Genomic DNA, 22,756 nt, shown 5'->3' on the forward strand with positions numbered 1-22,756 from the left:
ATGAATCCTGGTCATGTGCCACCTGAGCCATGTTGCACATATGCTAAGAGGAAGCATCAGAGTGGAATTTGGCCCAGAGACTGAGAGCATAAATTTTTAAAGACTCAACAGAGAAAATAAACAAGTTCTTGCCTTCAAAAATGGGGCGTTTGGGAATTTTGATCAGCTGTATTTTGTGCTATTCTATAGACTGTATCTCAGACACTATTGAAATTGAATGTAGATATTTGTCTTGGTAAGGTCATCAGTGACCATGCATATTAAGCAATCATTTGGCCTTTCTCTCTTTTAAATGATCTTTTTGTTAGTGCATTTTGCAGTGCACTAGGATTATTCAAATACATGCATCATGTCATGCTCCTCAGAGGTGCCCAATACCTGCAGAGAAGGCAGCGGGGAGGGGAAATCTTTGCACTGCTGAAGATCAGGCCTTTTAACCTGTGACCGTTAATGAGGTGCCACCTTGGCTCAGCCACATATATTAACCGCCAGCTTTTACTACTTGTCTTGTGCTACCTGCCTCCTGTATCTTTACCATTTTAAACAGGCCGCCCACCTCCTCGAGGTGCCAAAGCCACATCCGAAGGCTGTCTGGAACCAAAAGGGCCTATTGAACAGGTGTACCAAGAGATCGCCATCTTGAAAAAGCTGGACCATCCTAATGTAGTGAAACTGGTGGAGGTGAGATTGGCTGAAATGTTGACTTGCAATTACAATATTAGGGTGTGCCGGGGACCTGAAGGTGTTCAGTGCAGAATACAGGTTTTCCTTGAATAGCAGGACGTTTGTCATCTGGAAAGCCATTCCTATATTGATCTGTCCAGTGTGGTTGAAGGACCATCTTTAAAATAAATAAGTAATAAACAATAATAAATCTTCAGAGCATTCAGGCGTCTAGCTTGACTCAACCACTGCCTGTTTGTAGATTTACATGGAGGGATCCATGTGCAATTAGTTTTCTGTGGGCTTCAGTAACCTGTTTTGTGGACACACACATTGGATGTGCAATCTAGTTGTGCTTGGACACCAGGAATAAAATAATCTCTGTTCTGCAAGGCGCTCAGTATGCATCAATCTGAAAGAGAAATGGTAACCTAGGAGTATCTCTGTGTACCAGTCAAGATGGAATTGTGGGTCTGGTTCCTATATCTCAGAATCAGATGCTTGTTTTCCTCCATTTTAAAATGGTGATTTTTGGAAGAATGTTGGTTTTTGTGACTGACTGCAAAAACAATCAGATTTTTTTGGGAAATGTAAAAGGTCAAGTCCATTTTGGGGAGGAGGGGAGTGGTGTTTCCAGGGGTTCTGTGCGAGATATCACATATGCTCTAAGTCAGGGGTAGGCAACCTATGGCACATGTGCCAAAGGTGGCACGCGAGCTGATTTTCAGTGGCACTCACACTGACCGGGTCCTGGCCACCGATCCGTGGGACTTTGCATTTTATTTTAATTTTAAATTAAGCTTCTTAAACATTTTAAAAACCTTATTTACTTTACATACAACAATAGTTTAGTTATATATTATAGACTTATAGAAAAAGACCTTCTAAAAATGTTAAAATGTAATACTGGCAGGCAAAACCTTAAATTAGAGTGAATAAATGAAGATTTGGCACATCACTTCTGAAAGGTTGCCGACCCCTGCTCTAAGTGTTTGTTTTGTTGTTGCTCTAGGAAGGCAGCAAAAAGTGTAACTTCTCCTTGTCTGCATAAAGTGCCATAAATCCCAGCCCCATTCTATAATCCTGGATCAGCCCCTGTACAAAGGCCCTGAAGCTTCAAGGTGCTGCATCCCTCCTGTATAGTGCTCAGCATCCTGAACTCATTAACTTCAGGGGGAGCTGAGTGTGCTGACGATCTTACTGGATGGAACTCAAAGAGAGGATCACTTTTATTTTTACCTACATTTATTTCAGTAAAGGAGCCTGTTTGATTTTGTCCCCACACTCAGCAGTAGAAAGAAACCTGCAGGCTCTGTGTACAGAACCTGCCAAAAGCATAATTTGATTGTAATGCTGAGGGAGTGTAAATGGTCCTCTAGAGCCATATGCCCAATTACGTCTCAGAGGTTTTTCATTCTGAGTTGAGGAATAATCCGTATGCTCCAACTTGCTCTTTCAGCATCTACTGTGGAATCACAGTATACGCTATCCCATTGGATGGTTTCTCTGGCCTTTTTTTTTTATTATTTTTTTTTAATCTCACTTCTATTTCTTTTCATAATTAATCTTTAAAGGATAAAGCATTAAAAGTTTGAGTAATGCCAATGCTAGATTCCACATTCATCTCCTAGGAAACATATTGGCTTAATGAAACTGACCGTGCAAAAAGTATCAAGATCTATGAATATGCATACTCAAATTTGCTGGTTTACAAGTGAGATAAAATATTTAAACATACTGGAAGTATTATTTCCTTTGTGTTACAGCTACATTTTTCCCTCCTCTTGTCTTTTCCCTTGAGGGAAGGAACTAGTGAGATTAGCAAAGCAAAAGTGTCTGTTTTAAATTAAGATGTTGGGAACTGGAATCCCTAAAGGGAAATGGCTTTGAGAAAAATACTAGTTCTAAAACTGGAGCTGCTGATCTGATATGGGTATGTCCGAGGTGTATGTTTAAAACATAATTAAACTGGTATCAACCAGACAAAACACATTTTGCTTTATTTCTTCATGAATCCACTTATACAACTGACATATTTAACGTGTGTGTGTGTGTGTGTGTGTGTGTGTGTGTGTAAATTTAAAATCTATCTATCCTACAAACGTACGTCTATAGAGAGGGATGCAGTGGCTGATGTGCATACCATAGTTCTCTTCTGTATAGATTCAGAACTTCTGAGTCATATGCCATGTACTGCTTACAACTAATGGAGTAATTCTCCCTGATGTCAAATGTTAGAGGCCTGTGCTTTTAGAGGAGAAACGTCTGAGTCCTGTCCCTGTTGATGTCAAGAAGTTCTGACTGACCATGGTATGCACAGTTAGTTGGGACAACCATGAAACCCTAGGTGGCTGTAGATTTATTGTGTGTGTGCGCACATGCGTGTGTGTATGTAAATAAAACCTTAGCTATACATTTGGGGCCTAAATTATCTCATACCATGTCCCTATTGTCAGTATATTTATTCTTCGTATTTTCTAATGGGTGATACGAATCTGTGGAAATACAGAATACTTTTTATCCACATGCAGTCACTTTATTATCATTCTAACTTGTGTTGACAGGTGCTAGATGACCCCAGCGAGGACCATCTGTACATGGGTAAACAAGTCACTCTTCCCTTCTGCCCTGCTATGCATGCCACAGGACAGTGACAGTATTTGGATGCAATCTCTGTTTGCGTGGATCAGACTTTTGGATGACTGTATAAAATATTTCCCATAGTCTGCAGGGAGGACTGAGGTAGTGAGTTATGCCAGCAAAGTAGCTGATCACTATGGAGATTCCTTTTATGCTGCTTAACGTAATAGAACAGGGCTGACAGCAGTGAGAATTTTCATGGCATGGGTATATCGGAGGAACAGGTCCCCTTTAATTAAAGAGACATATGGGATCCAATGTCTGGGCTCAGAAAGAGATAAAACAGGACTGTACCCGGTCAGCCTATACTCAGCAGTGCACTAGGTTATAATTAGATGTCTGGGAGCACTTTGGAGAGCCAGGTGCCCAGCTGTAACCTGTAATGCTCTTAACTGCTATCCTGCTGTCATCTTACCCACGTGCTGTATAAACTGTAGTTCCTTTTTTGAAAGAGGGACTATCTTATCTGCATTCTCTCCCCAAATGTGGAAAACTCTGCCCTTCCCACTGAGGTCAGAGAGGAGCAGAGTTCAATAATAATTTTGTTTCCTTAGCTATCCTGCCAAATGAAGGTTGCAAAGAGTTGTGCTTACATTATCTTGCCTCTCTCAACCCCATTTTACAGCGAGAGAAACTGAGGCACAGGGGAGCAGTAAATCATAGAATTTAAGGCCAGAAGGGATCGCAAGATCATGTAATCAGACCTCCTGCATATCAGAGGCCATCAGCATCTACCATCACCCACACACTAAACCCAACAACCAAAATGAGACCAAACATTACAGCCCCCAGGAAACTAAATTATCGCATGTCACGGGCAAAGAATAGGAGGGACTGAGTTGCGCCGATGTATGAGCTCCCTGCAGTGGCAGGGAATTGATTAAGTGAAAGATCCCGAGATGATCCTGGCACATGACCCGCACTCCCATGCTGCAGAGAATGGCAGTGACTTTGGGGGTGTTTTGCCTATCTGACCAGAGGGAAAATTGCCTCCCAACCACACACATGGCGATCAGTTAGACCTGAGCATGTGAACAAGAAGCAGCCAGCAAAGCACTTGAGAGAAAGAATGCTTGATGCCACCTCAGGGCACTCACCCACCCTTCCCATCTCCAGCTTTGGCCATCTCAGATGCTTCAGAGGGAAGAGACACGGATGGGAGGAAACCAGGTAATAATTGAGGGATAAAAATCCCTTGCTGACCCCTGCAGGTGACCGGCTGAAGCCCTGAAACATTAGATTTTAGGAACATAAGACACAAACTGGATGGGACCTGCAGGACTGCCAAGCCCTGCTCCCTACAATCACAAGCAATCCCATCATACAATCTCACTCATAAATTTGTCCAGCTCTCTTAAATCTAGCTAAGTTATTTGATCCCACAACTCCTATTGGAGGCTGTTTCAGAACCTCACTCCTCTGACCGTTAGAAACCTTCTTATTTCCAGCCTAAATTTGTTCATAGCCAGTTTATGCCCCTTTGGTCTTGTGCCAACATCATCCTTTTTCTTAAAGTGACTTACCCAAGAGCATACAAGTCTATGGTAGTGCAAGGAATAGCCCTGTAGGGATTGCCATATTTGCTCAGACCAATGATCCCATTTGTTTGGTACCCTGACTCTGAAAGTGGTCAGCACCAGACCCACATGCTAATCTATTGCATATCTTTCCAGACTCAGATTCTCTCCCTGCACTAGCTGGACATCTATTGATTTGAATCAAAGGTGCAATAGAAGTAAATTAAAATTCTGATGTAAACTGGATATTCATTATGGACACCTCTTCCTGCAGCTTCATTCTTGCTTAACCCTATTTGGGATTAAGCTGAAGAGTGGTGTTATCTGTTAGTTATAGCAGAATGTCAACAGTCTGACCTGGATTTAATACGTTGCTCTGCCACTAACTCACGGTGTGACTTCAGGCCAGTCACTTAACTTTTCTGTGCCTCAATTATCCCAGCTATAAAATGGGGTAGAACTTACCTACTTAAACAATAAATGGTTGCAGAGCATGCGAGACTCTGGGTTGAAAATAATCTATGGAAATGCAACATTTCATTATTGTCAGATGGTGGTTTTTTTGTGGAGGGAGTTTCCTCCTCGTACCCTAATTTTAGCTCCTTTGCAAAGCTGTTGAAGTTGGCTCCTGGTGGGAGTTGTAGATTTTTTTTTTTTTAAGGCAGTAATGACTGTAAAGAGCAAACTACTCAGAGAGATCTGGGGGGGTCATGTCAGCAGAGCCCTTAAGAGCTCACTGATTAGCACAGCCTCTCCCTTTTTCCCTGTCTCTCTCTCTAATTGTTTGCCAGTTTGTTCCCTAAAATAGACTAGTTTAAGGGAACTAATCAACCTTGATATACATTGCTTAATATTGCTCAAAACTACACTTAAAAATTGAGAATTTCAATACAAATACCCATCTGCAATAACAAAGGGGATGAACAAAGGCCAAGACAATGACTAATTAAAACCAATGTTCCAATCACTGCTCTTGCCCCTATGCCTTTTTTAAATCATCATCTGAGTTCATTAGCATATTGGTCTCATTGTGAATCTGCCTTAATTTAATCTACCCCCTCAGGGCCAAGTTTTCCAGTGCTAACAGCTGTTGTGCCTGAAAAACACATGTTAACTAAGGGGCACATTTGTCATCCTCTCTCATGCTATGCAATACCTTACTCCGTGTTTAGTCCCATAAACCTCAGTGGGACAACTCTTGAGTCCTTACTCCACATGAATGTGGCCAGATCAGGGCCTGAATGTATATCTGTGAACATACAAATAACTGAATATATTAACTTCTCCATTTTGTACAAGGGAATGTGTGTTTTCCACGTTCAGCTTGGGAGCAAAAATGTTATTTACTTGGTTTAAAAATATAACATCATAGAAGGTGTAAGACGAGCATTATTTAGCAGAGGAACTAAGGGTATCTCTACATTGCAGCTGGGAGCAGATGGGTAGACACACTTGTGCTAGTGGGGCTTGTGCGCGTGTGTTAAAAATAGCTGTGTGGATGTCGCAGCCCCAGTGAAGGTTTGCGTGAGCCCCTGGTTCCGAGCGTGGGTGGCTAGTCGAAGCCCAGGCTGGTGCTGCAATATCCACACTGCTATTTTTAGTGTGCTAGTGAGAGTCCTGCTAGGACAAATATGTCTTCCCAGGCTGGGAGGCTCATCTCAGCTGCAGTATAGATAGATCCTTACTGACTCCTTCCCAGCTTTTCTTGAAGAAATAAGCAGTTTGGTAAAGCTAAGTCCATAAATGTTTTTTGGGGGGAAACTTTTTACTTGGTTCCTGGTGGAACCTTTCTGATGGTGTGTATTTTGCTCTGTACCTTACTTAACTGATGATGAAGCACAGTATTCGGGTCAAAGAGCTAAAGTGTCCTTAGACCCTAGTTCTGCATTCTCTGCACACTCAGAACTTAGGTATGTAAGAAATGCAGAATCAGGGTCATAGTGAGAAGATTCTTAGCCTGATAAACTATAATGATTCTGAAGTACTGAACAAATATGCTAGTTCATAGATTATTAACAAGGAAGATAGTAATGTGCTCTTTGAAGTAGCGCTGTGAATTGTCAGTCTAATTTCTGCATGAAGTCCAGATCTGTTTGATAAATACAGCGACAACGTCATGTAAAAATGTACATTTTTAGAAAACAAAATATCACAAGGGATTCTTCCACATTCTGAACTCATTTCACTCAGCCAGTTTCATGTTGGCGTTTATTATTATTTCCATAATTGGTCATAGAAATAATTGCTTTTCTGCTGGGATCTTGTTTGCAGAGCTTTCAGCCTGTCATTAATCACCTTCTCTTTTGTGTTTCAGTTTTTGAACTGGTAAAACAAGGGTAAGTATTGAACCTTGTAATTAGGTCTACAAACTTAGTGAATATTGAAGCAAATGTATTTCATAAGCAGTGTGTGTGAGTGTAGTTTGGTTGAAATAGTGCATACAGTGGGCCAAATTCCTTAACAGTGGTGATGCAGAAGGTGTTAAAAGTAGGTCTCCCTATGTCCTGGTCTACAACTTACAATTTAGATCATCCTAGCTATGTTAAATTCTCACCCCCACGACACTGTAGTTAAGCCAACCTTTACCCCCCATTGTAGATGTGGTTAGGTTGACAGAAGATGTCTTCCGTGGATTGAAGTACCACGGCTCATGGTGGTATATTACCTACATTGATAGAAAAAACCTTTCAGTTGATGTAGGAAGTGTCTATGCTATGGCATTGCAACTGTGCTGCTGTAGCCCCTGTAGTGTAGATGTGCACTGAGACCCAGATATCTCTGAACCTGTGTACACCCCTTACTGGTCAATAAGGGAGTCAAATTTGTTTTAATTGACATGCCAAGGAGTTTGGAGAGGTGTAAGTTAAAGTAAGGTGGGCTCTTACGTCCTCCTGCTAGCTGCAGTTCTTGCTGCAGTCTCTCTTCTGGCCTGTGTGTATGTGAGTTACACTGACTGAGGCTCTCTGACATGCTCCGAGTTTATCCATGAGAGTGCAGAATGAGCCCAAGTGATTGTGAGATGTGGAATCCTGGGTCCAATCCAGCACCTTACTGCATGTCTTGGGAAAATGGCACAAAGCATGATCTACAACTGCACATACCTGTGTCGGCTTGTGCATGTGTGTGTTGCATGCTACATTCAGACTGGATCAGTTCTGTTTGGGATATCAACATCTTGTCTGAGTTTTATTGCTTTCTAAACTCTGTTGCCTTTGATCCTGCTACATCAGCAGAGGACAGAGGCAGCATGGCCTAGTGGACAGGACTCTAAATGGGAGTTAAGAAATCTGAGGTTCTGACCCGGCTGATGACTGTGTGACTGTGGACAAATTATGTAACCTTTTTCCTCATCTTTAACATGGGGATAATAATGCTCACTGAACTTTGTCAAGTGCTTTGAGATTTACAGATGAAAAATTCTAGGAAAAATAAAATAGGGTTTAAATGTCATGAGACTTTTTCCTAAATGTCTCATCTCTGCATTTAGTAAAGGCTGTTTGCAGTTCTCATGACTGCAGCAGTAGTGATGTAATTGTAACTAAAACTAGATTGTTAGCTCTTTTGGGAGCAGGTTCTATGCTTGTACAGCCCCTAGCACAATGGGGTCCTGGTCTATGGCTATGGCTCTTAGGCACTATAATAATTCAAATAATAAAATTATTAGAGCTGAAGATTTCCCTTATTATCGTGGGCAAGAAGATGAAATCACAGTAAGCCAATATGTTTCTCTGTGGATTCATGATACAGTTTTCCAGCATGAGAATTTAAACACCCATTGAGCTTATGTTGATATATCTTCTCCCTCGGTACTGAGAATTAGCTTGGTTCATCTTGGAGAGAGAATGAAATGCTGAGTCCTCCTCACCTCTCTCTCTCCCCGTCTTAAGTGGGGAAGCCCATGTATCCAGCTGAGAAATAATTGTGTCCTGTAGAGTCTCTTCTGCCCTTGAGAGGCATAGGCAACTTCCATTAGTGCTAGTGGAGGGTAATCCTGTGCAACAGATAATAGACGCTAATGGGTCATTTTTTGATCCTCTTGACTTGTGAGGCCATCTCCTGTGTTATCCATCAGTCTTATCTTTGGGACTCAGCCTGTTGAGTTTCTGCTGTGCACCACCGTGTGCTAGTATGAGATGGGATTTAGGAGGATGTAGACGACCATTTATGGGAACAGCAAAGGGGTGGGCAGTGCAAGCAGCACTGGACTGGAACTCAGGAGACCTGGATTCTATTCCTGGCTATATCATTAATATGTTGTGGGACCTTGGTCGAGTCACATCCATCTCTCTGCCCTCTCTCACCATTGATCTGTCTTCTCTGGTTAAATTTCAAGCTCTTCAGGGCAGGGACTGTCTCTTCCTATTCATGACAGTGCTCATCGCAGTGAGTCCCTGGTTTGGATGGGACCTCTAGCTGTTGTTATAATACCAGTGATAAATATATGGGCACCCTACACCAACATGAAGAACAAAAGGCGACTCTTGGACAGAGCAAGGCACTCTAGCATCTCTTTAGCTCTGTCTACTTTGGTTAGATGCTGGATCCTTCAGAGATTCAAGACAGGCAGCAGCATCTCCCACAGCTTTTGGGAAAATAAACAGACTCTGGCAAGGAGACAAGAGACACACATTCAAGGTGGAGCTAATTAGTTTAACTTTCCTCTGAGAGTCCCACTCGCCTTCCAAAAAACCAACACCCCTGCACTGCTGATGGCAAAAGGATAATCTGAGCTTTGCAGTTAGCCCTGGGACACTAGAAACCTCGATGGTTCCTAAATAGACGGGGGCGTGGCACCAGATCCTGTGCTTCGGCATTTCTCTGAGATACCACAGGAGGGGGGTGCAATACCGGGGAACTAAGACTGTAGTGGAGAAGGGAGATTTTTCTTGCACTGGCCACATTAAGGGTCAGATTCTGTTCTCAGTCCCAGTAAATCCAAAGCAATGCCATAGACTTTAAGGGAGTAACTGCAGATTGGTATTGGTGTAATAGAGGTTGAGATCTTTCCCTAAATCTCTTAGTTTGAGGGAAATAGTGAATAAAAAGAGGAGACCGACATTCCTGGGGTTGAAGAAAATTTCATCTGTCCCTCATATAGAAAGGATACAGTTCTGAAAGGACGAATAGATGGACCAGTACAGCCAGCCATTGTGACCCATGGAAGAACTATGTACGGTTCAGATGTGCAAGCCAAACAGCTGCCAAGGTGCTGTTCCAAGTTCTGTTCCCTGTTTCTTTCTAATGTGACTCAGTTAATCCCTTCCCATGTCCCACTTTGGCTTTTTATAGTGACATAAACCTGATTCTGGGGTCGAGATGGACACCGCTATTTATGGGAGAGAGCCATGGTACACCACTTCATTTTTTGTGCTATGTGACTGTGTAGGGGGAGATTGGAGTGGAGCCCGCTAGTGCCGCTTTCCCAACTTGTGCTGAGGAAGAGGGTTTGAAGACACTTGAAACACGATTGGGTGACAGGAGGAAACCATACTGGAAATCCTTGGAAACTTCTCCTCCTGCAAACCCAAACCTCAATGAGAATCAGACCTAAGAGAGGGCAGCTGAGCGCTTTCGTGTCTGTAGGAGACATCTTGCACTGAAATGGCTTTTAGTTCTCTCAGTCTTTGAATTGTATAGATCTCCACTCTCAGGCTGCTTCTAAAATACCACTTAGTCCAGGAAGCATTTCTACTGTAATGGCTGCTTCCCATCCTTTGTGCATTCTGCCTTCCTATAATGTTTGCCTTAGACAATGCCTCTAGACTGCAAGCTCTTTGGGACAGGGAAACTGGATCTATAAAGCCAAAATCCAATAATTTATCCAGTGCTATCTGCACGTACCATGCTATCTATGTTAGGACCCGGATTGTAATGGACCCGACCCTAATTTCTTCACTCCACCCTCGTTCAAGCAATGCTCCCACCGACTTCAGTAAGAGTTTTGCCTGACTCAGAGTTGATTAAGTCCTTCAGGATTTGCCCATCTAATAATGAAGGGAGGCGCTGCCACTGCCAAGTTAGCATTTGTGCATGAACGTGATGTCACTGAAGGCAGCTGAACCCTGCTGCTCGGGCTCTTGTGTGTATCACAGCCAGGGGGATATTCTGGGGTGACATCCATCCAGGTGCCCATGCAAGAGAGGAAATCATGGAACCTGTTATGTAGAGGGATAGGTAAGGTGTAGGCCTCCATCTTTGGCTACAGCCAAAGAATGCGCAGCATAACTCACAAGGCTGCAAAGGTGACTTTAAGGCACTTTTCTACTTCCCTGGTCCTCGTCCTAGGCCATTGTGTTCTGAACTGACCCCTCCACACACACCCCCAGGGTAATTTGGAGTAATCTGGGGGCTGCTGTAACTTAGGCAAGCTGTCAAGCTCAGGGGCAGTTATAGTAGCTGGGAATTGCTGGGTTTTAGGGAAGCCCCAGCTATGTCCCCTAAGCCACCCACCAAGAGGAGGGCTAGTGTAGGAGCCATTTTCCAGTTCTGCATCAGCTGAGGAGCCCGCTCGGCTGAGATTGTGGCTGGCTCCAGCAGCTTTAGGGCTGCTTTGCAACAGTGTCATGTGGCAAAGGGGCCCTAATGCAGCCAAAGATCAGGGACATAAAATCTCTCCCCTGGAGCAGCAGGAGTGGCTGAATGTCTGGCACTGCCTTTCCTAGGCAGAGTTTGTGTAAAGGAGCCACTGTATCTACCATATTAAAATTGAGTTCCCCAGCTTGTTCTGGTGACATAGGATGTGTCTACACTGCAGTTAAACACCTGGAGCTGGCCAGTGGGGTGTCCCCAAGCCCGGCACAAACTCAAACATCAATGCTGCAGTTAAACAGCCCTGTAGCACGAGCCCAAGTCATCAGACATGGGCCAGCCACAGGTGTTCCATTGCAATGTAAACATACCCGTAGATAACTAAAAACCATGTGTCAATGTGCTGAGCCACAACAGTGCAACATGATTATTTTTATAGTGTAGACAGGGCCTAATATGCCAACATTCTGGTTTACTATAGTGAGTTAATCCGCAGCATTTGCTGAAGACAGGAAGGAGAGTTGCAGGATAGCCAGGTTCATGAGCTAAAGAATCCATTATCTCTTGCTGGGTCAGAGCTTTGCTACCTGTTCTCTTAAACATCAGTCAGAAAAAGAAGCCTCTGCCATCTTGTGGGTTCTAAACTGTGCCCCTCTTCCTCATTAGCCCTGCTTTGTTGCCTTTCCAGGCCTGTGATGGAAGTCCCTGCCATTAAACCTCTCACTGAAGATCAGGCTCGGTTCTACTTTCAGGATCTGATCAAAGGCATCGAATACTGTAAGCTTCTAAACAGAAACCACTGGTGTTCTTAACAACCTGGGGGCAGATTGATTCACAGCTGGTGTAATTCAGTAATTCAGCAAAGCTGCACTGACGGACACCAACTCAGGATCTGGCCCATAGTTTTGACATTCTTGTTAATTGAGTTTTGCAGTCCTTGTGTGTTTGGTCATTTGCTCTGCTAGTTGTGTTACAGGCATGCACTGCCATTAAATGTCCTGCTGTTTCTTTAACACACAGTGCACTATCAAAAGATAATCCACCGGGATATTAAACCTTCCAACCTTCTAGTTGGGGAAGATGGTCACATCAAAATCGCTGACTTTGGAGTGAGTAATGAGTTCAAAGGAACTGATGCCCTCCTGACCAACACTGTGGGCACCCCTGCATTCATGGCACCGGAAACCCTCTCAGAAACAAGAAGAATCTTTTCTGGCAAGGTATTTTATAGTGAGGGTTTTTATAACTGTCTCTTTAACATATGCACACTTTTCAGGCTCCATGTGCAAGAACTAGCTATAATACTGTATTCTCCTTTCTTCCAAGGCTTTGGATGTATGGGCCATGGGAATCACACTCTTCTGTTTTGTGTTTGGACAGGTAACGAGTTTCTTGTTTTAGTCTGGTCAGTGAGTCAGCATGTCTCTACACAAGGCTCTGTGTGGTGTTTCATAGGGTGACATTTATATACCCTCCTCTCCGCCCTCCCTGCCCCAAAAATCTGATCAGTCATGGCTTCTTCCCCATAACCTATCACTGTACTGCCTGCTGTGCTGGGGCCAGGCCAACGTTCCTCCAGCGCAAAGGGTGTGCAGAGGCCTGCCTTACAAGGAAGCTGCTGCTCCTCCTAAGGCCCAGCCCCTTGGGTAGCCGATCTGCAGGCTTCATTGCTGTAGAGTAGAGACCTGTGTAGGACTTTTTAAAATCCTTCTCCCACTATTATGGCAGCGGGTCCTGCAGGACCCACAGGATCCCAGTTCCGCTGCAGAGCTCTACTGTAGAGTATCTTGTGCAACCCACAGCTCCGTAAGTTTTGGGTTTTTTTTATGAATGTCTAATCATTCATTCTTAAGATTTCTGGACATTACTGCAGCAGTTTTTCTCACTGTGTGTGAGGATGGTTAGTGATAATGAAGTAATTAATTCCTGCCCTGAATCATTTATATTGTCAGAACATCTGGGCATTTCACATTCAGCTTAAAATCAGTGCCCACAAGCTTGGGTGACTCCGTGAAATTGCACGACCCATGCGTGCTGTGATGCTAATGGATTCATTAGTTGAAAGCCCAAGTAAATGGGTGAGCTTTCCCCATACCTTGCAAATTACTAAACAGTAAATCCATTTGACCAGCGGAGGGTGCCTCTGCTGAGAACAACTTTGTGCCAGTCCTGGGCGAGCAAGAGCTTGTCCAGCAGAGATCTTAGCTGCTGCAATGGGATGTAGAGGGAGAGATGGCTTAATAAATGATGCTGGAGAATGGATGACCCTGTCTGGCTCTCTTCCAAACCACGGGGTCAATCCAGCAATGCTTGCTCGTGAGAGGCTCCACTGCTTTCAGAATGCTCAAGGATTGGGCTGTCCAGATTGTTCAGCCAGGAGCTGTTGTTCTGTTCTGTTTTTTGAGCCCACGCTATGTAAAGGTGTCGTCGTTGTTTTTAAATGAAGCTGAACAAAATAACATGGTGAGAAAATCAGCCATATGTTGTGTTTTCCCCCGAATTCTTTCTCCCTCTCCTTTTGAATACTGCAAAATTCTTCCCAAGGCAAGTGACATGTTCTGCTGATTCCACCAAACTGGCTTATTGCTTAACAAATCCTGTTGTTTGTTTTTGTTTGTTTGTGACTAGTGCCCTTTTATGGATGAGAGGATTCTAAGTTTACATAGTAAAATCAAGACCCAACCTCTGGAATTCCCAGATCAGTGAGTACATAGACGGCTTTTTATTATTTTTGCACATTGGAAAGTGAACACCATTTCCCCAGGATCCCAGAAAGCACTGAGTCAATGGAACTGGACCTGATCCAATGAGATTTTACAAAACTATAACCCAGACCACCAATACTTCCCTTTCTCTGCTGCACTCATCCCTGGAAAACTCCCTTCAAACTTGACGTGGGGTCAAAATTTGTTGATCTACAGCTGTTGGAAAAAATGTTTGTGATTTAAGTTCTGGAGTCTCCAAAGGGAATTAACCTCTTCCATCCACATGGTTGATTTCTGTCCAATCTTGCCATTTTTATTTATTTATTTATTTTTATATACCCTGTTCATCCCTGACCGCTCTGAGCATGGTTCTTTATTTGACTCCAAGTCATCTCTGTGTGTATTTGCTTCTCCTATGGAAACTCCCTTGGGAACAGTTACGTGGGAGTGGATCCCTCCTTCCCGAGGCAGTGACTAAATGAAGAAGTAACTGAACTGAGTAATCTTATGGATTCCTAAATTTTCTGCTACTCCTTAATCCTTGGTTCTCCTTCATCATTTAATCCCATTCCCAAACACTGTCACCTCCACTCAGAGCTTTACCAAAGTGAGTGCTGAGCAGCATGGACCTCAGGATTCAGCTCCGCGGTGGAGCAGAAGTGAGTGTGCACACAGCATGGTCATTCTGTAGCACTAGCCTGAGCAATCTGCAGAAGCACAGGCATTTAAACCCAAGGTGCAATGTCCAGACCTACCCCTTCTCACAAACACCTCTTTGGAAATGAGCTGATATGATGAAACCTGTCAATGAGAAGTGGCTGTGAACTCTCTCAGATTAACCTGTGGCTCACTTTAATTCCCCAAGGCCAGACATTGCTGAGGATTTCAAGGATCTGATCATGCGGATGCTGGATAAAAACCCTGAATCCAGGATTTCAGTCCCGGAAATCAAGGTACTTGCCAGTTGGAAATGAAGCCTTGTTGGTGAGTTGTGTCCTCACTACTGTCTGGGCTGTCTTTATTTTGTTGGGTTTTCTTTACTCAGTCTTGTCTGCAGTCAGTTTATCATTCATTGCTCCCTCCAACTACCAATGCCTCCTTTTCAGGCCCTCCTGAGCCTTCTCCATCTCAGGACCTCTTGTGCCTGCAAGACCAGGCCACATAAAGAAATCGTTGAGTCCGGTATTTCCTGGCTTCTAGGATAATATTGCAAAACAGCCTTCCCAGGAGACTTCTGTCCCTCTCTCCCTGCTGGAGCACAGAAGGGTTGAGCAGCTGTGAAAATGGCAAATAAGGTTGGGGAAAGGCAGGAACCAGGGGGAGTTAATGAGCTATTTCTGAACCTTCCGAAAGGGCTCGAGAAATGGACAATGGTTTGTGGTGTTTGGAGACTGGGCAAAAGATTCCTTACTTTATTCTGAACATATTCTTCCATTTCTGCTTGGTCTGTTGGTTTAAAGTCTGGGGCTAGGAGCCAGGACCCATGGATTCTACTCCCAGCTCTGTCACTTGTCTCTGTGCGTGACCGTGGGGAAGTCATTTCACCTCTTTGTGCCTCCATTTTTCCATCTGTAAAATAAGAGTAATGATGACTCCCCATCTTTGTAAGGCATGTACAGCTCCCTGGATGCAAAGTGCTTTGTATGTGCTACATGTTATTTATCCTTTCCCCTCCTACGTGACTGTAGGCCTGGTCCACAGAGTTTGGATCTAGAGCTGCACTTCCCCAAAGTCTGAGGGGGCAGGCATTTGGAGTTTTGGTTTGGGCTCATCGCTAGTCCTAATGATTTGGGATTGTTCATTCCTCTAGCTAACTAGGTTAAAGGGCAGAGCATCCCTGACTCCTTAATAACTCATAGGCCTATGAGTACTGTAGCTGGAGAGATGCGGTGCGCTTGCCAGGTCTGAGTTGTTCTAATTTTTTCAAAAAGAGGAAATCGTTTCTGACAGGCTGTGTTATTAATTGAAGTTGCACCCGTGGGTCACTAAGAACGGAGCGGAGCCGCTGCCAACGGAGGATGAGAACTGCACGCTCATCGAGGTGACCGAAGAAGAAGTTGAGAACTCGGTCAAACACATCCCGAGCCTGGCCACAGTGGTGAGTAACACAGGCCAACCGTTTGCTCAGTGGGTGCATGGAAAATGCTCTGCTCTTACTGCCCCAGCATCACTCCTCAGACCTAGTTGTGCTGATGAATGATTAGAGTTGAGCACTAGGTGCCAGGACTCTTGTATTCTCTGTTTCTAATGCACCTATCAATGGGGTGGCATCTCTGTGTCAGAAACCTTTCCCCAAATTAGATCTAGGACAGCACTGCCCTTCTAAGTAGCTGTTAAAGAGATCACAGAGTCAGTTGCTTGGTGGAGTAGCCTTCCCGTCAAGCTGGAGTGGAGCTAAACTCGGTATGTCGAGATCATTCAGAGTAGTCCCTTAAGACGTGATGTTGTCTAAGAAGTTGCTCTCTTGTCACACTTCTGCTGTTCCGCAGATCTGAGTCTCTTATCTCCTAGTGCTGAGCCTTCCCCTTCCCCTGTCACTTTTAACCCCTTTCTAAAAACCCTCTGATTGGAGCATCTGTGGCTGCCATCTTGCAACTGCTGTTTAGTGGGATTTTGTCATTTCTATTGGACCTTCTAAACTCCAGCTTGCTTTTAACCTGGCAGCTCTGGGACTTCGGTCACGCCTGTCCCGTGTCCTGCACTGAAGGGAAATCTCGGTGTATAGTAGTGGGAGTTAGCAGAAGAATACTGAATGCTGTAGTCTCTTAACTTGCCTTAGGGTTTTCATGTGGCTGTTTATAACATGATGCTGTGGAGGAAAAAGGGGAACAAATTGGTTTTTTCCATCTTGCCAACTTGTGGTTCGCTGTCAGATTTCAAAGTTCTCATACATTGCCTCCCAGCAATTGCAAAGCCAAGCTCCGCAGCAGAACCATATTTAAAGTTCTGGACCATATGGAGAGGAGAGCTGCACTCAACAGAGACCAGGCCTTCAAGCAGGTATCCCTGGGCCTGTCGAGATGTTCTTTTGGCCACCACTGGAGCCATGGCTGCTCAGTGGCATTGTCATAGTTTTAGTTTCTGCTTTTTCACTGTGCGCCACAAGGTGTCATAAGAGGTGCTGTGCTGCCCTCCCCTTCCTGCCACTGCCCCGTACTCTCACTTTCCTTAGAGGGAACAAATCTGGGAGGAAGAACAATGATTTTTGGCAACCGTGTGTGCATGTGTTCTGCTGAGCAGGCAGTGCAGCAGTCTGTGCTCCATGGCCTCTTTCCTTTTAGAGAACCGAATTCTGCCTAGCACAGCGCACGCGCAGTCCTGAGTTCTGTGGGAATTGAGGGTGCTCAGTGCTTTGCAGGAGGCACTCTGATCCAGACAGGATCAGGCCCAGCAAGGATAGTCTCTGCATCTGCTCCTCACGGGACTCAGCTTCACATCAGACAATCTCTGTGTTCCCAACCCCAAATTTCCTACGCCTTGAATTCATTAGCAGCAACCTCCTTCCTGTCCTGCTGTCACGTCTTTGAATGTAGGTCATTATTTAAAAAAAGAGGGAAAAACAGGCCTGCATTTTTATTTCTGTCTTTTTGTGAATAGCTCACCTGCTTTAATGTCCCTGAAACAGGTTGGTTTTTAAATGCTAACATTGTATGTTGCCCTGTACGAGATGCAAATACAAGGATCATTTCCATCCTGAAGAATTTACAATCAAAGCAGAATGTTTGAAAAAGTTTTCCCCCCCCACTGTGTTCCCCCCCCTACCCCCAGAAGTGCTGAGTACCCACAGCCCCACTTGACATCAATGTGTGTCTAGCACAGTTGAGTGCAAAATTAATGATTTATTCAACTTGTTTTGCCTCTCTCTTTATTTTCTATTCATGAATTGGCCACTGACAGGTTGCAGAATTCTCAAAATTATTCACAGATTTCTCCAGGGAATAATTCTTAGTCTGCCTGTCAAGCTGCAAATGTTACACTGAGGTTTAAGATTCACCCCACTCTTGGCTTTTACATTTATCACATGGTATTGTTTCTGTTCCCTGACTTAAGTGACTTTGTAACCCACTGACAGTACATTCAAACTATATACTCAATTGTAATACTCATAGTTTGCACTATGGTGGTTAGCTGCATTCTTAATTCAATCAGGGAATTGATGCAATAACATGTAATTTATGAAACTAAGTGGTAACATGAATTTCAAATTCTCGTTTTGGTAACTTTTGTGCTTCACAGTTAAAGTTAGCTCAGTACAAACTATAGAGTTTCCAATCACAATTCAGTTTTGGCAAGTATTAAAACATTCTCTCTCTCCTCTCCCATCCCCGCCCCAGCAAATTGTGCTTTTAATGAGTGTTCTTGCCATTAAAGACCAAGCAGCTGGAAACTGACAGAAAGTGACAGATGCATGCAAATCAAAATTCCCTTTTGAATTGGAAAGATTATTGGAGAAGAAAATGTCACATTCTTCACTCAGGTTTCATATCCAGTCTCCTGTGGTTTGAAGTATGCATATGTAGCTCTGAGGAGTTCCAGATAAAGAAATGAGCTTCTGTACTAAGCTGTTGTAGACCTGGCAATCATTGTTATTGTTAAATGAAAACTTTGCCGAGTCTAGGCTTGTTTTTAATAGTTTGCTAAAGCACAAACTTTGTTGGTTCAGTATAAACTTTAAACGTTTCTGTTACTCTTGAGTGGAAATGCACTGCTATTGGGAAGGGTTGTCCCTGACTGAAATCAATCTTGTCCTGCAGATCTTGGTTAAAACGATGATCAGGAAACGATCTTTTGGGAATCCATTTGAGGGGAGCAGGAGAGAAGAACGATCACTGTGTGCCCCAGGGAACCTACTGACGTAAGTGTCTTCATCTCACTCAGGCACAATGGATACTTCCAGAGTGATTTACAGTGAGTGAATTGTCACATTGCAGAACACCAGCAGAGCCTGAGAATTTTTATTTGAAAACTGTACTACAACCAGGCTTTTAGTTGGTAGGATGTATGTATTGAATCTAATCTCAACTCTATTTATATCCATAGAAGACTGCATTTCAGTGGTACGGGAAGTGGTTCCTGTAAGTTACTTGTAACTCAGCCATACAGTGCTATGATACTGTACAAATGGTATCCTGTACCAAATCTGAATGAAATCAAAACCTTGTCCCTAAAGAATGCTCAGCCTCTGTTTTACAGATCTACTGTACCCTGAGTCAGTTCAGGACACATGGCTCCCTCCCCATGTATGAGTGGAAATACTGATTTAGAACCAAATTTTCAGAGGTTCTGAGCTCCTGAACTCCCCCAGGAGACAGAACTGTAGTTGCAGGAAAAGTGTTCAGCGTCCCTCAGGATTTGTCCTTACTGCTGCCACTTTTGTGTAGATTAGAGGCGCAGAGGCTGCTCCTCCAAGCCAGTGTTTTAGGGTCTAGGAATTTGGAGCCTGAGCCTATACGGTGCTGAGCTTCCTCCACTGCTGTCAAAACCAATAGGAACTATGGGCGTTCTCCATCTTGCAGGTGGCACTTGCCCCCAGGCAGGATTGGACCCATTGTAAGTAGCAAAATGCACATTATGATGTGAGGCCTGGAGTCCAATAAAGGCAGAAAGCCTTGTAATAAAGAGGAGTAGGAGAAATATGAAAAGGAAATGAAATATGAATGGAAATGGGGCCTTCCCATCGGAGAAGTGCCAGAGTGGTTGTAAAACTGCCACCTTTTTATGCATCTCATCTGCTCCTTGTGTGTATTCACAGTCAAAGCTGCTCCTGGAAAACCAACACAACTAAGAGAGTGCAAGCTGGATTCTAGTCCACGTTGGTTCCTTTCAGCTCATTACTGGGGAAGTGGGGATAAGGCCTCGGACACTGTGGTCGTCTTACCTGATTTGTGCTCGTTCTCACTTCACTTTCCCACTCCCCACAATTCTAGAAAAAACAAATTGATAAATGTGAAATATTACATCAGTCAGATCTACCCGGCAGTGCCTTCTACCTGTCCTTCATGTAGGCAATGTATACTCCTTGGAGCTCTGGGACATTCACAGATAATGTGTGATGCAACTCAAGAGAAGTGTTTATCTCTTTGGGTTGTGTTTTCCCCCCGAAAATTGACTCTGTAGAGAGATCTAGGTATAAGGAGAGGGATCACAATTTGGGGACACATTTACACCAGGAAGCAGTGTTAGTGCTACAAGCAGTGGCTATCGTATGAAGGTTTCAGAATTGAGGGCTGTCCATTCACCAGAGTGTGTGAGCCCAGTAACTGATTGCCATTGTTTCAACCAATGAAGCCCATAAGCTGTAGGAAAATTACATTTAAAATAGCTCCATTAATGCTTTAAAGGACTATCCTTTCTCAGAGAGTGGATCACGCATTACTAGTAAATAACTGGCAAATAACAAAAGCTCTTCTGGCTGCATGCAGTGGATGATAGACATGCGTGAATTGTTCTTCTGATAACAGGAATGGGCTTGTATGGATTTCCTTGCTAAAATGGAGGACACAGAACTAAATTTTGCCAGTAAACTAATCTGGCCGATTAAAGGTGCATTGTTTTTCTTTCTGTTTGCATTGCAGCTGTGAAACGTTAGTAAGTTACCTTTAGAATAAAGGTTTCACTTTAATAAACTGATCCGTTGTGTTGGGATCTGCTTTGTACTAAATACAAATTAATAAATGAAAACGAACGTTGGACTTCTTGTTTGCCATCACCTTTTCCCCCCTCATCTGAAGCAGATTTTTTTCACATGGACTCATTCCACTGATGATAAGATCCCAAGGGCTTATATGTGGGCCAGCACTGAAGTCAATAGCAAAACACTCACTGACTTCAGCGGAGCTGGGATTTCACCCCAAGTGTCTATGGGCTCCTGAGCTGAAATGGGGCTTTCTAAGGGCGTTGCTGAGCTTGTAGATGCTTACTGTGAAGTTCCCATTTCCTAACCAGCCTATTTTGCCTGGCTCCACTGGTTCCCAGATGGATGAGGGCTTGGTGTCCTGCCTGCTAATGCTTAGACTGGGCTTCATCTACATGGGAGTTCAAGTGACAACATCTCTTAAGCAGAAAGCTCCTGTCTGGGTCACTTCTGTGTATATTCAACACCTAACTGCCTGGTGCAGAAAATGGATTTTAATTTGAACCAGAGCCCTTGTATATGAACCCAAAAGACTGCTAATGCCTGTGATTTTGGTGTGTTGCATTTGTAATTCAGGCTGTATACGGCATTTTCCATCTGGATAAACTGGAAGATCAATCTAGTGATATCATCACAGACTTAATAAAGAGAGATCATATTAATTGTTAATTTCAAGCCACTGAATCCTGGCATATTCAGTCTGTGTCAGTTTAAGGTTGCACTACAAAGAACATGTTATTGGATTCTGCTGCTCTACCAGTGTCTAACAAACGTAGAGCTGCAGTTCCTTGAGACACTTGTATCCCGTTTTAATTTCCCAAAGTGGCCTGGGCATTTGCTTGGTTTTTCTACAGAGAATCTTAAAACAGATGCACTGTGGGGGATTGAGCTTTCTGAATGGAAGGGTTGACAAACCACTGAACGTGCTGTTGCTGGACACTGACTTCCACCATTCATGCTCCTCTCTCTATCAGTATCTAAAGGGCATGGTAATTTACTTAAATTTTCCCCAAAGACCCTGTATTACACTGATTACAGGAGGCTCATCTGACAGATGCGTGTGTGATTTGAATCTTTTCCACAGCCAATGCTTGATTCCTTTTTAGGCATGCCTGGAACTTAAGCAAGTAAATCCCCCAATTATCTATTGGGGAGTAGGTTTAGATAAATTCTTGTCCTGAGATGTGTTCAATCGGTAAAATTCACCCTGTGCAGAGGGACAGAACAAGGCCTGTGCACCAGCCAACTGAATCCTATTTTGAGAGATTAAGTAGGATTTAAGTTGTATCTAGACCTCAGGCTGGCCTGCAGAGGGGTGAATTTCAGCTTATGCATGTGACTCTTGTTGACTTCAGATGGAGTTGTGCATGGAAGACATCTTCCCGTAATGTATGTTGTTAACTATGAGATAAAAGAATGTATCTGTGTATTTGCTGAGTCTTTTTCTCATATTCTGAATTGTAGCTGACAGTCTGACATTCAAATCCTATCGGTGATTTATTTGATTGTTCTACAACAGAGCTATAATATTTTACATGCTGTGGTTAGCAAGCTCCTGTCTCTTCCATCACTGATCAACTACAATAGCGGTTGCCAAACACAGTAGATGAAAGTAACTTGCTTTATTTTTGCCAAACACCCCCCACAAACACTGGTAAAATCAGTCATGTGACATGAAGTAAGTGTCTGAGGGCTAGACAAAGGTGATCTGTTCTCTTTTACCATATATGTATTTTATCATTTGATTTTATGTGGCCCAGAATCTTCCCATATTTCTTTAATCTCCCCCCAGCCTCCACTATCCTGCAGCCTTTCATGTGAGACTGCTTCCATGTGTGGTACGGTCTAATCTTTGATAGCTAGTACTGCTGCTTTCGAGTGGTTTGGGATATTGTTATAGCCATTAGAATGCTAGTTCTTACCCAGTCTGCTCTGTCTTTACCTATTTAGGTTTGTTGTGCTTACAAAAAAACCCCATGATTTTGTGATTGGCAGTGTGGACATTGTTTACTAGATATGTTGAGACCATAAACAGGTTTTTTTTTCCCCCCTCCTCATATAAAATGTTT

At 43.5% G+C, this 22,756-nt stretch overlaps 1 protein-coding gene across 3 annotated transcripts in view; it reads left to right on the top strand.

The window, feature by feature from the left end:
- CAMKK2 (calcium/calmodulin dependent protein kinase kinase 2) overlaps positions 1 to 22,756 on the top strand; it is a 48,265-nt gene that overhangs the window by 22,073 nt on the left and 3,436 nt on the right. For 2 of the 3 annotated variants that reach the window (XM_075059891.1, XM_032800683.2), the window contains exons 7-16: positions 548 to 681; positions 3,228 to 3,264; positions 7,135 to 7,156; positions 12,037 to 12,125; positions 12,369 to 12,568; positions 12,675 to 12,728; positions 13,977 to 14,050; positions 14,919 to 15,006; positions 16,023 to 16,151; positions 18,808 to 18,908. In XM_075059891.1, the coding sequence (XP_074915992.1) occupies positions 548 to 681; positions 3,228 to 3,264; positions 7,135 to 7,156; positions 12,037 to 12,125; positions 12,369 to 12,568; positions 12,675 to 12,728; positions 13,977 to 14,050; positions 14,919 to 15,006; positions 16,023 to 16,151; positions 18,808 to 18,908 (928 nt within the window). Of the gene's footprint in view, positions 1 to 547; positions 682 to 3,227; positions 3,265 to 7,134; positions 7,157 to 12,036; positions 12,126 to 12,368; positions 12,569 to 12,674; positions 12,729 to 13,976; positions 14,051 to 14,918; positions 15,007 to 16,022; positions 16,152 to 18,807; positions 18,909 to 19,805; positions 20,773 to 22,756 lie in introns of those variants that run through there. The other variant, XM_032800685.2, reaches the window with a different exon arrangement.

The sequence above is a fragment of the Chelonoidis abingdonii genome, chromosome 22, assembly GCF_003597395.2.
Source record: "Chelonoidis abingdonii isolate Lonesome George chromosome 22, CheloAbing_2.0, whole genome shotgun sequence".
Lineage (NCBI taxonomy): Eukaryota > Metazoa > Chordata > Testudines > Testudinidae > Chelonoidis > Chelonoidis abingdonii.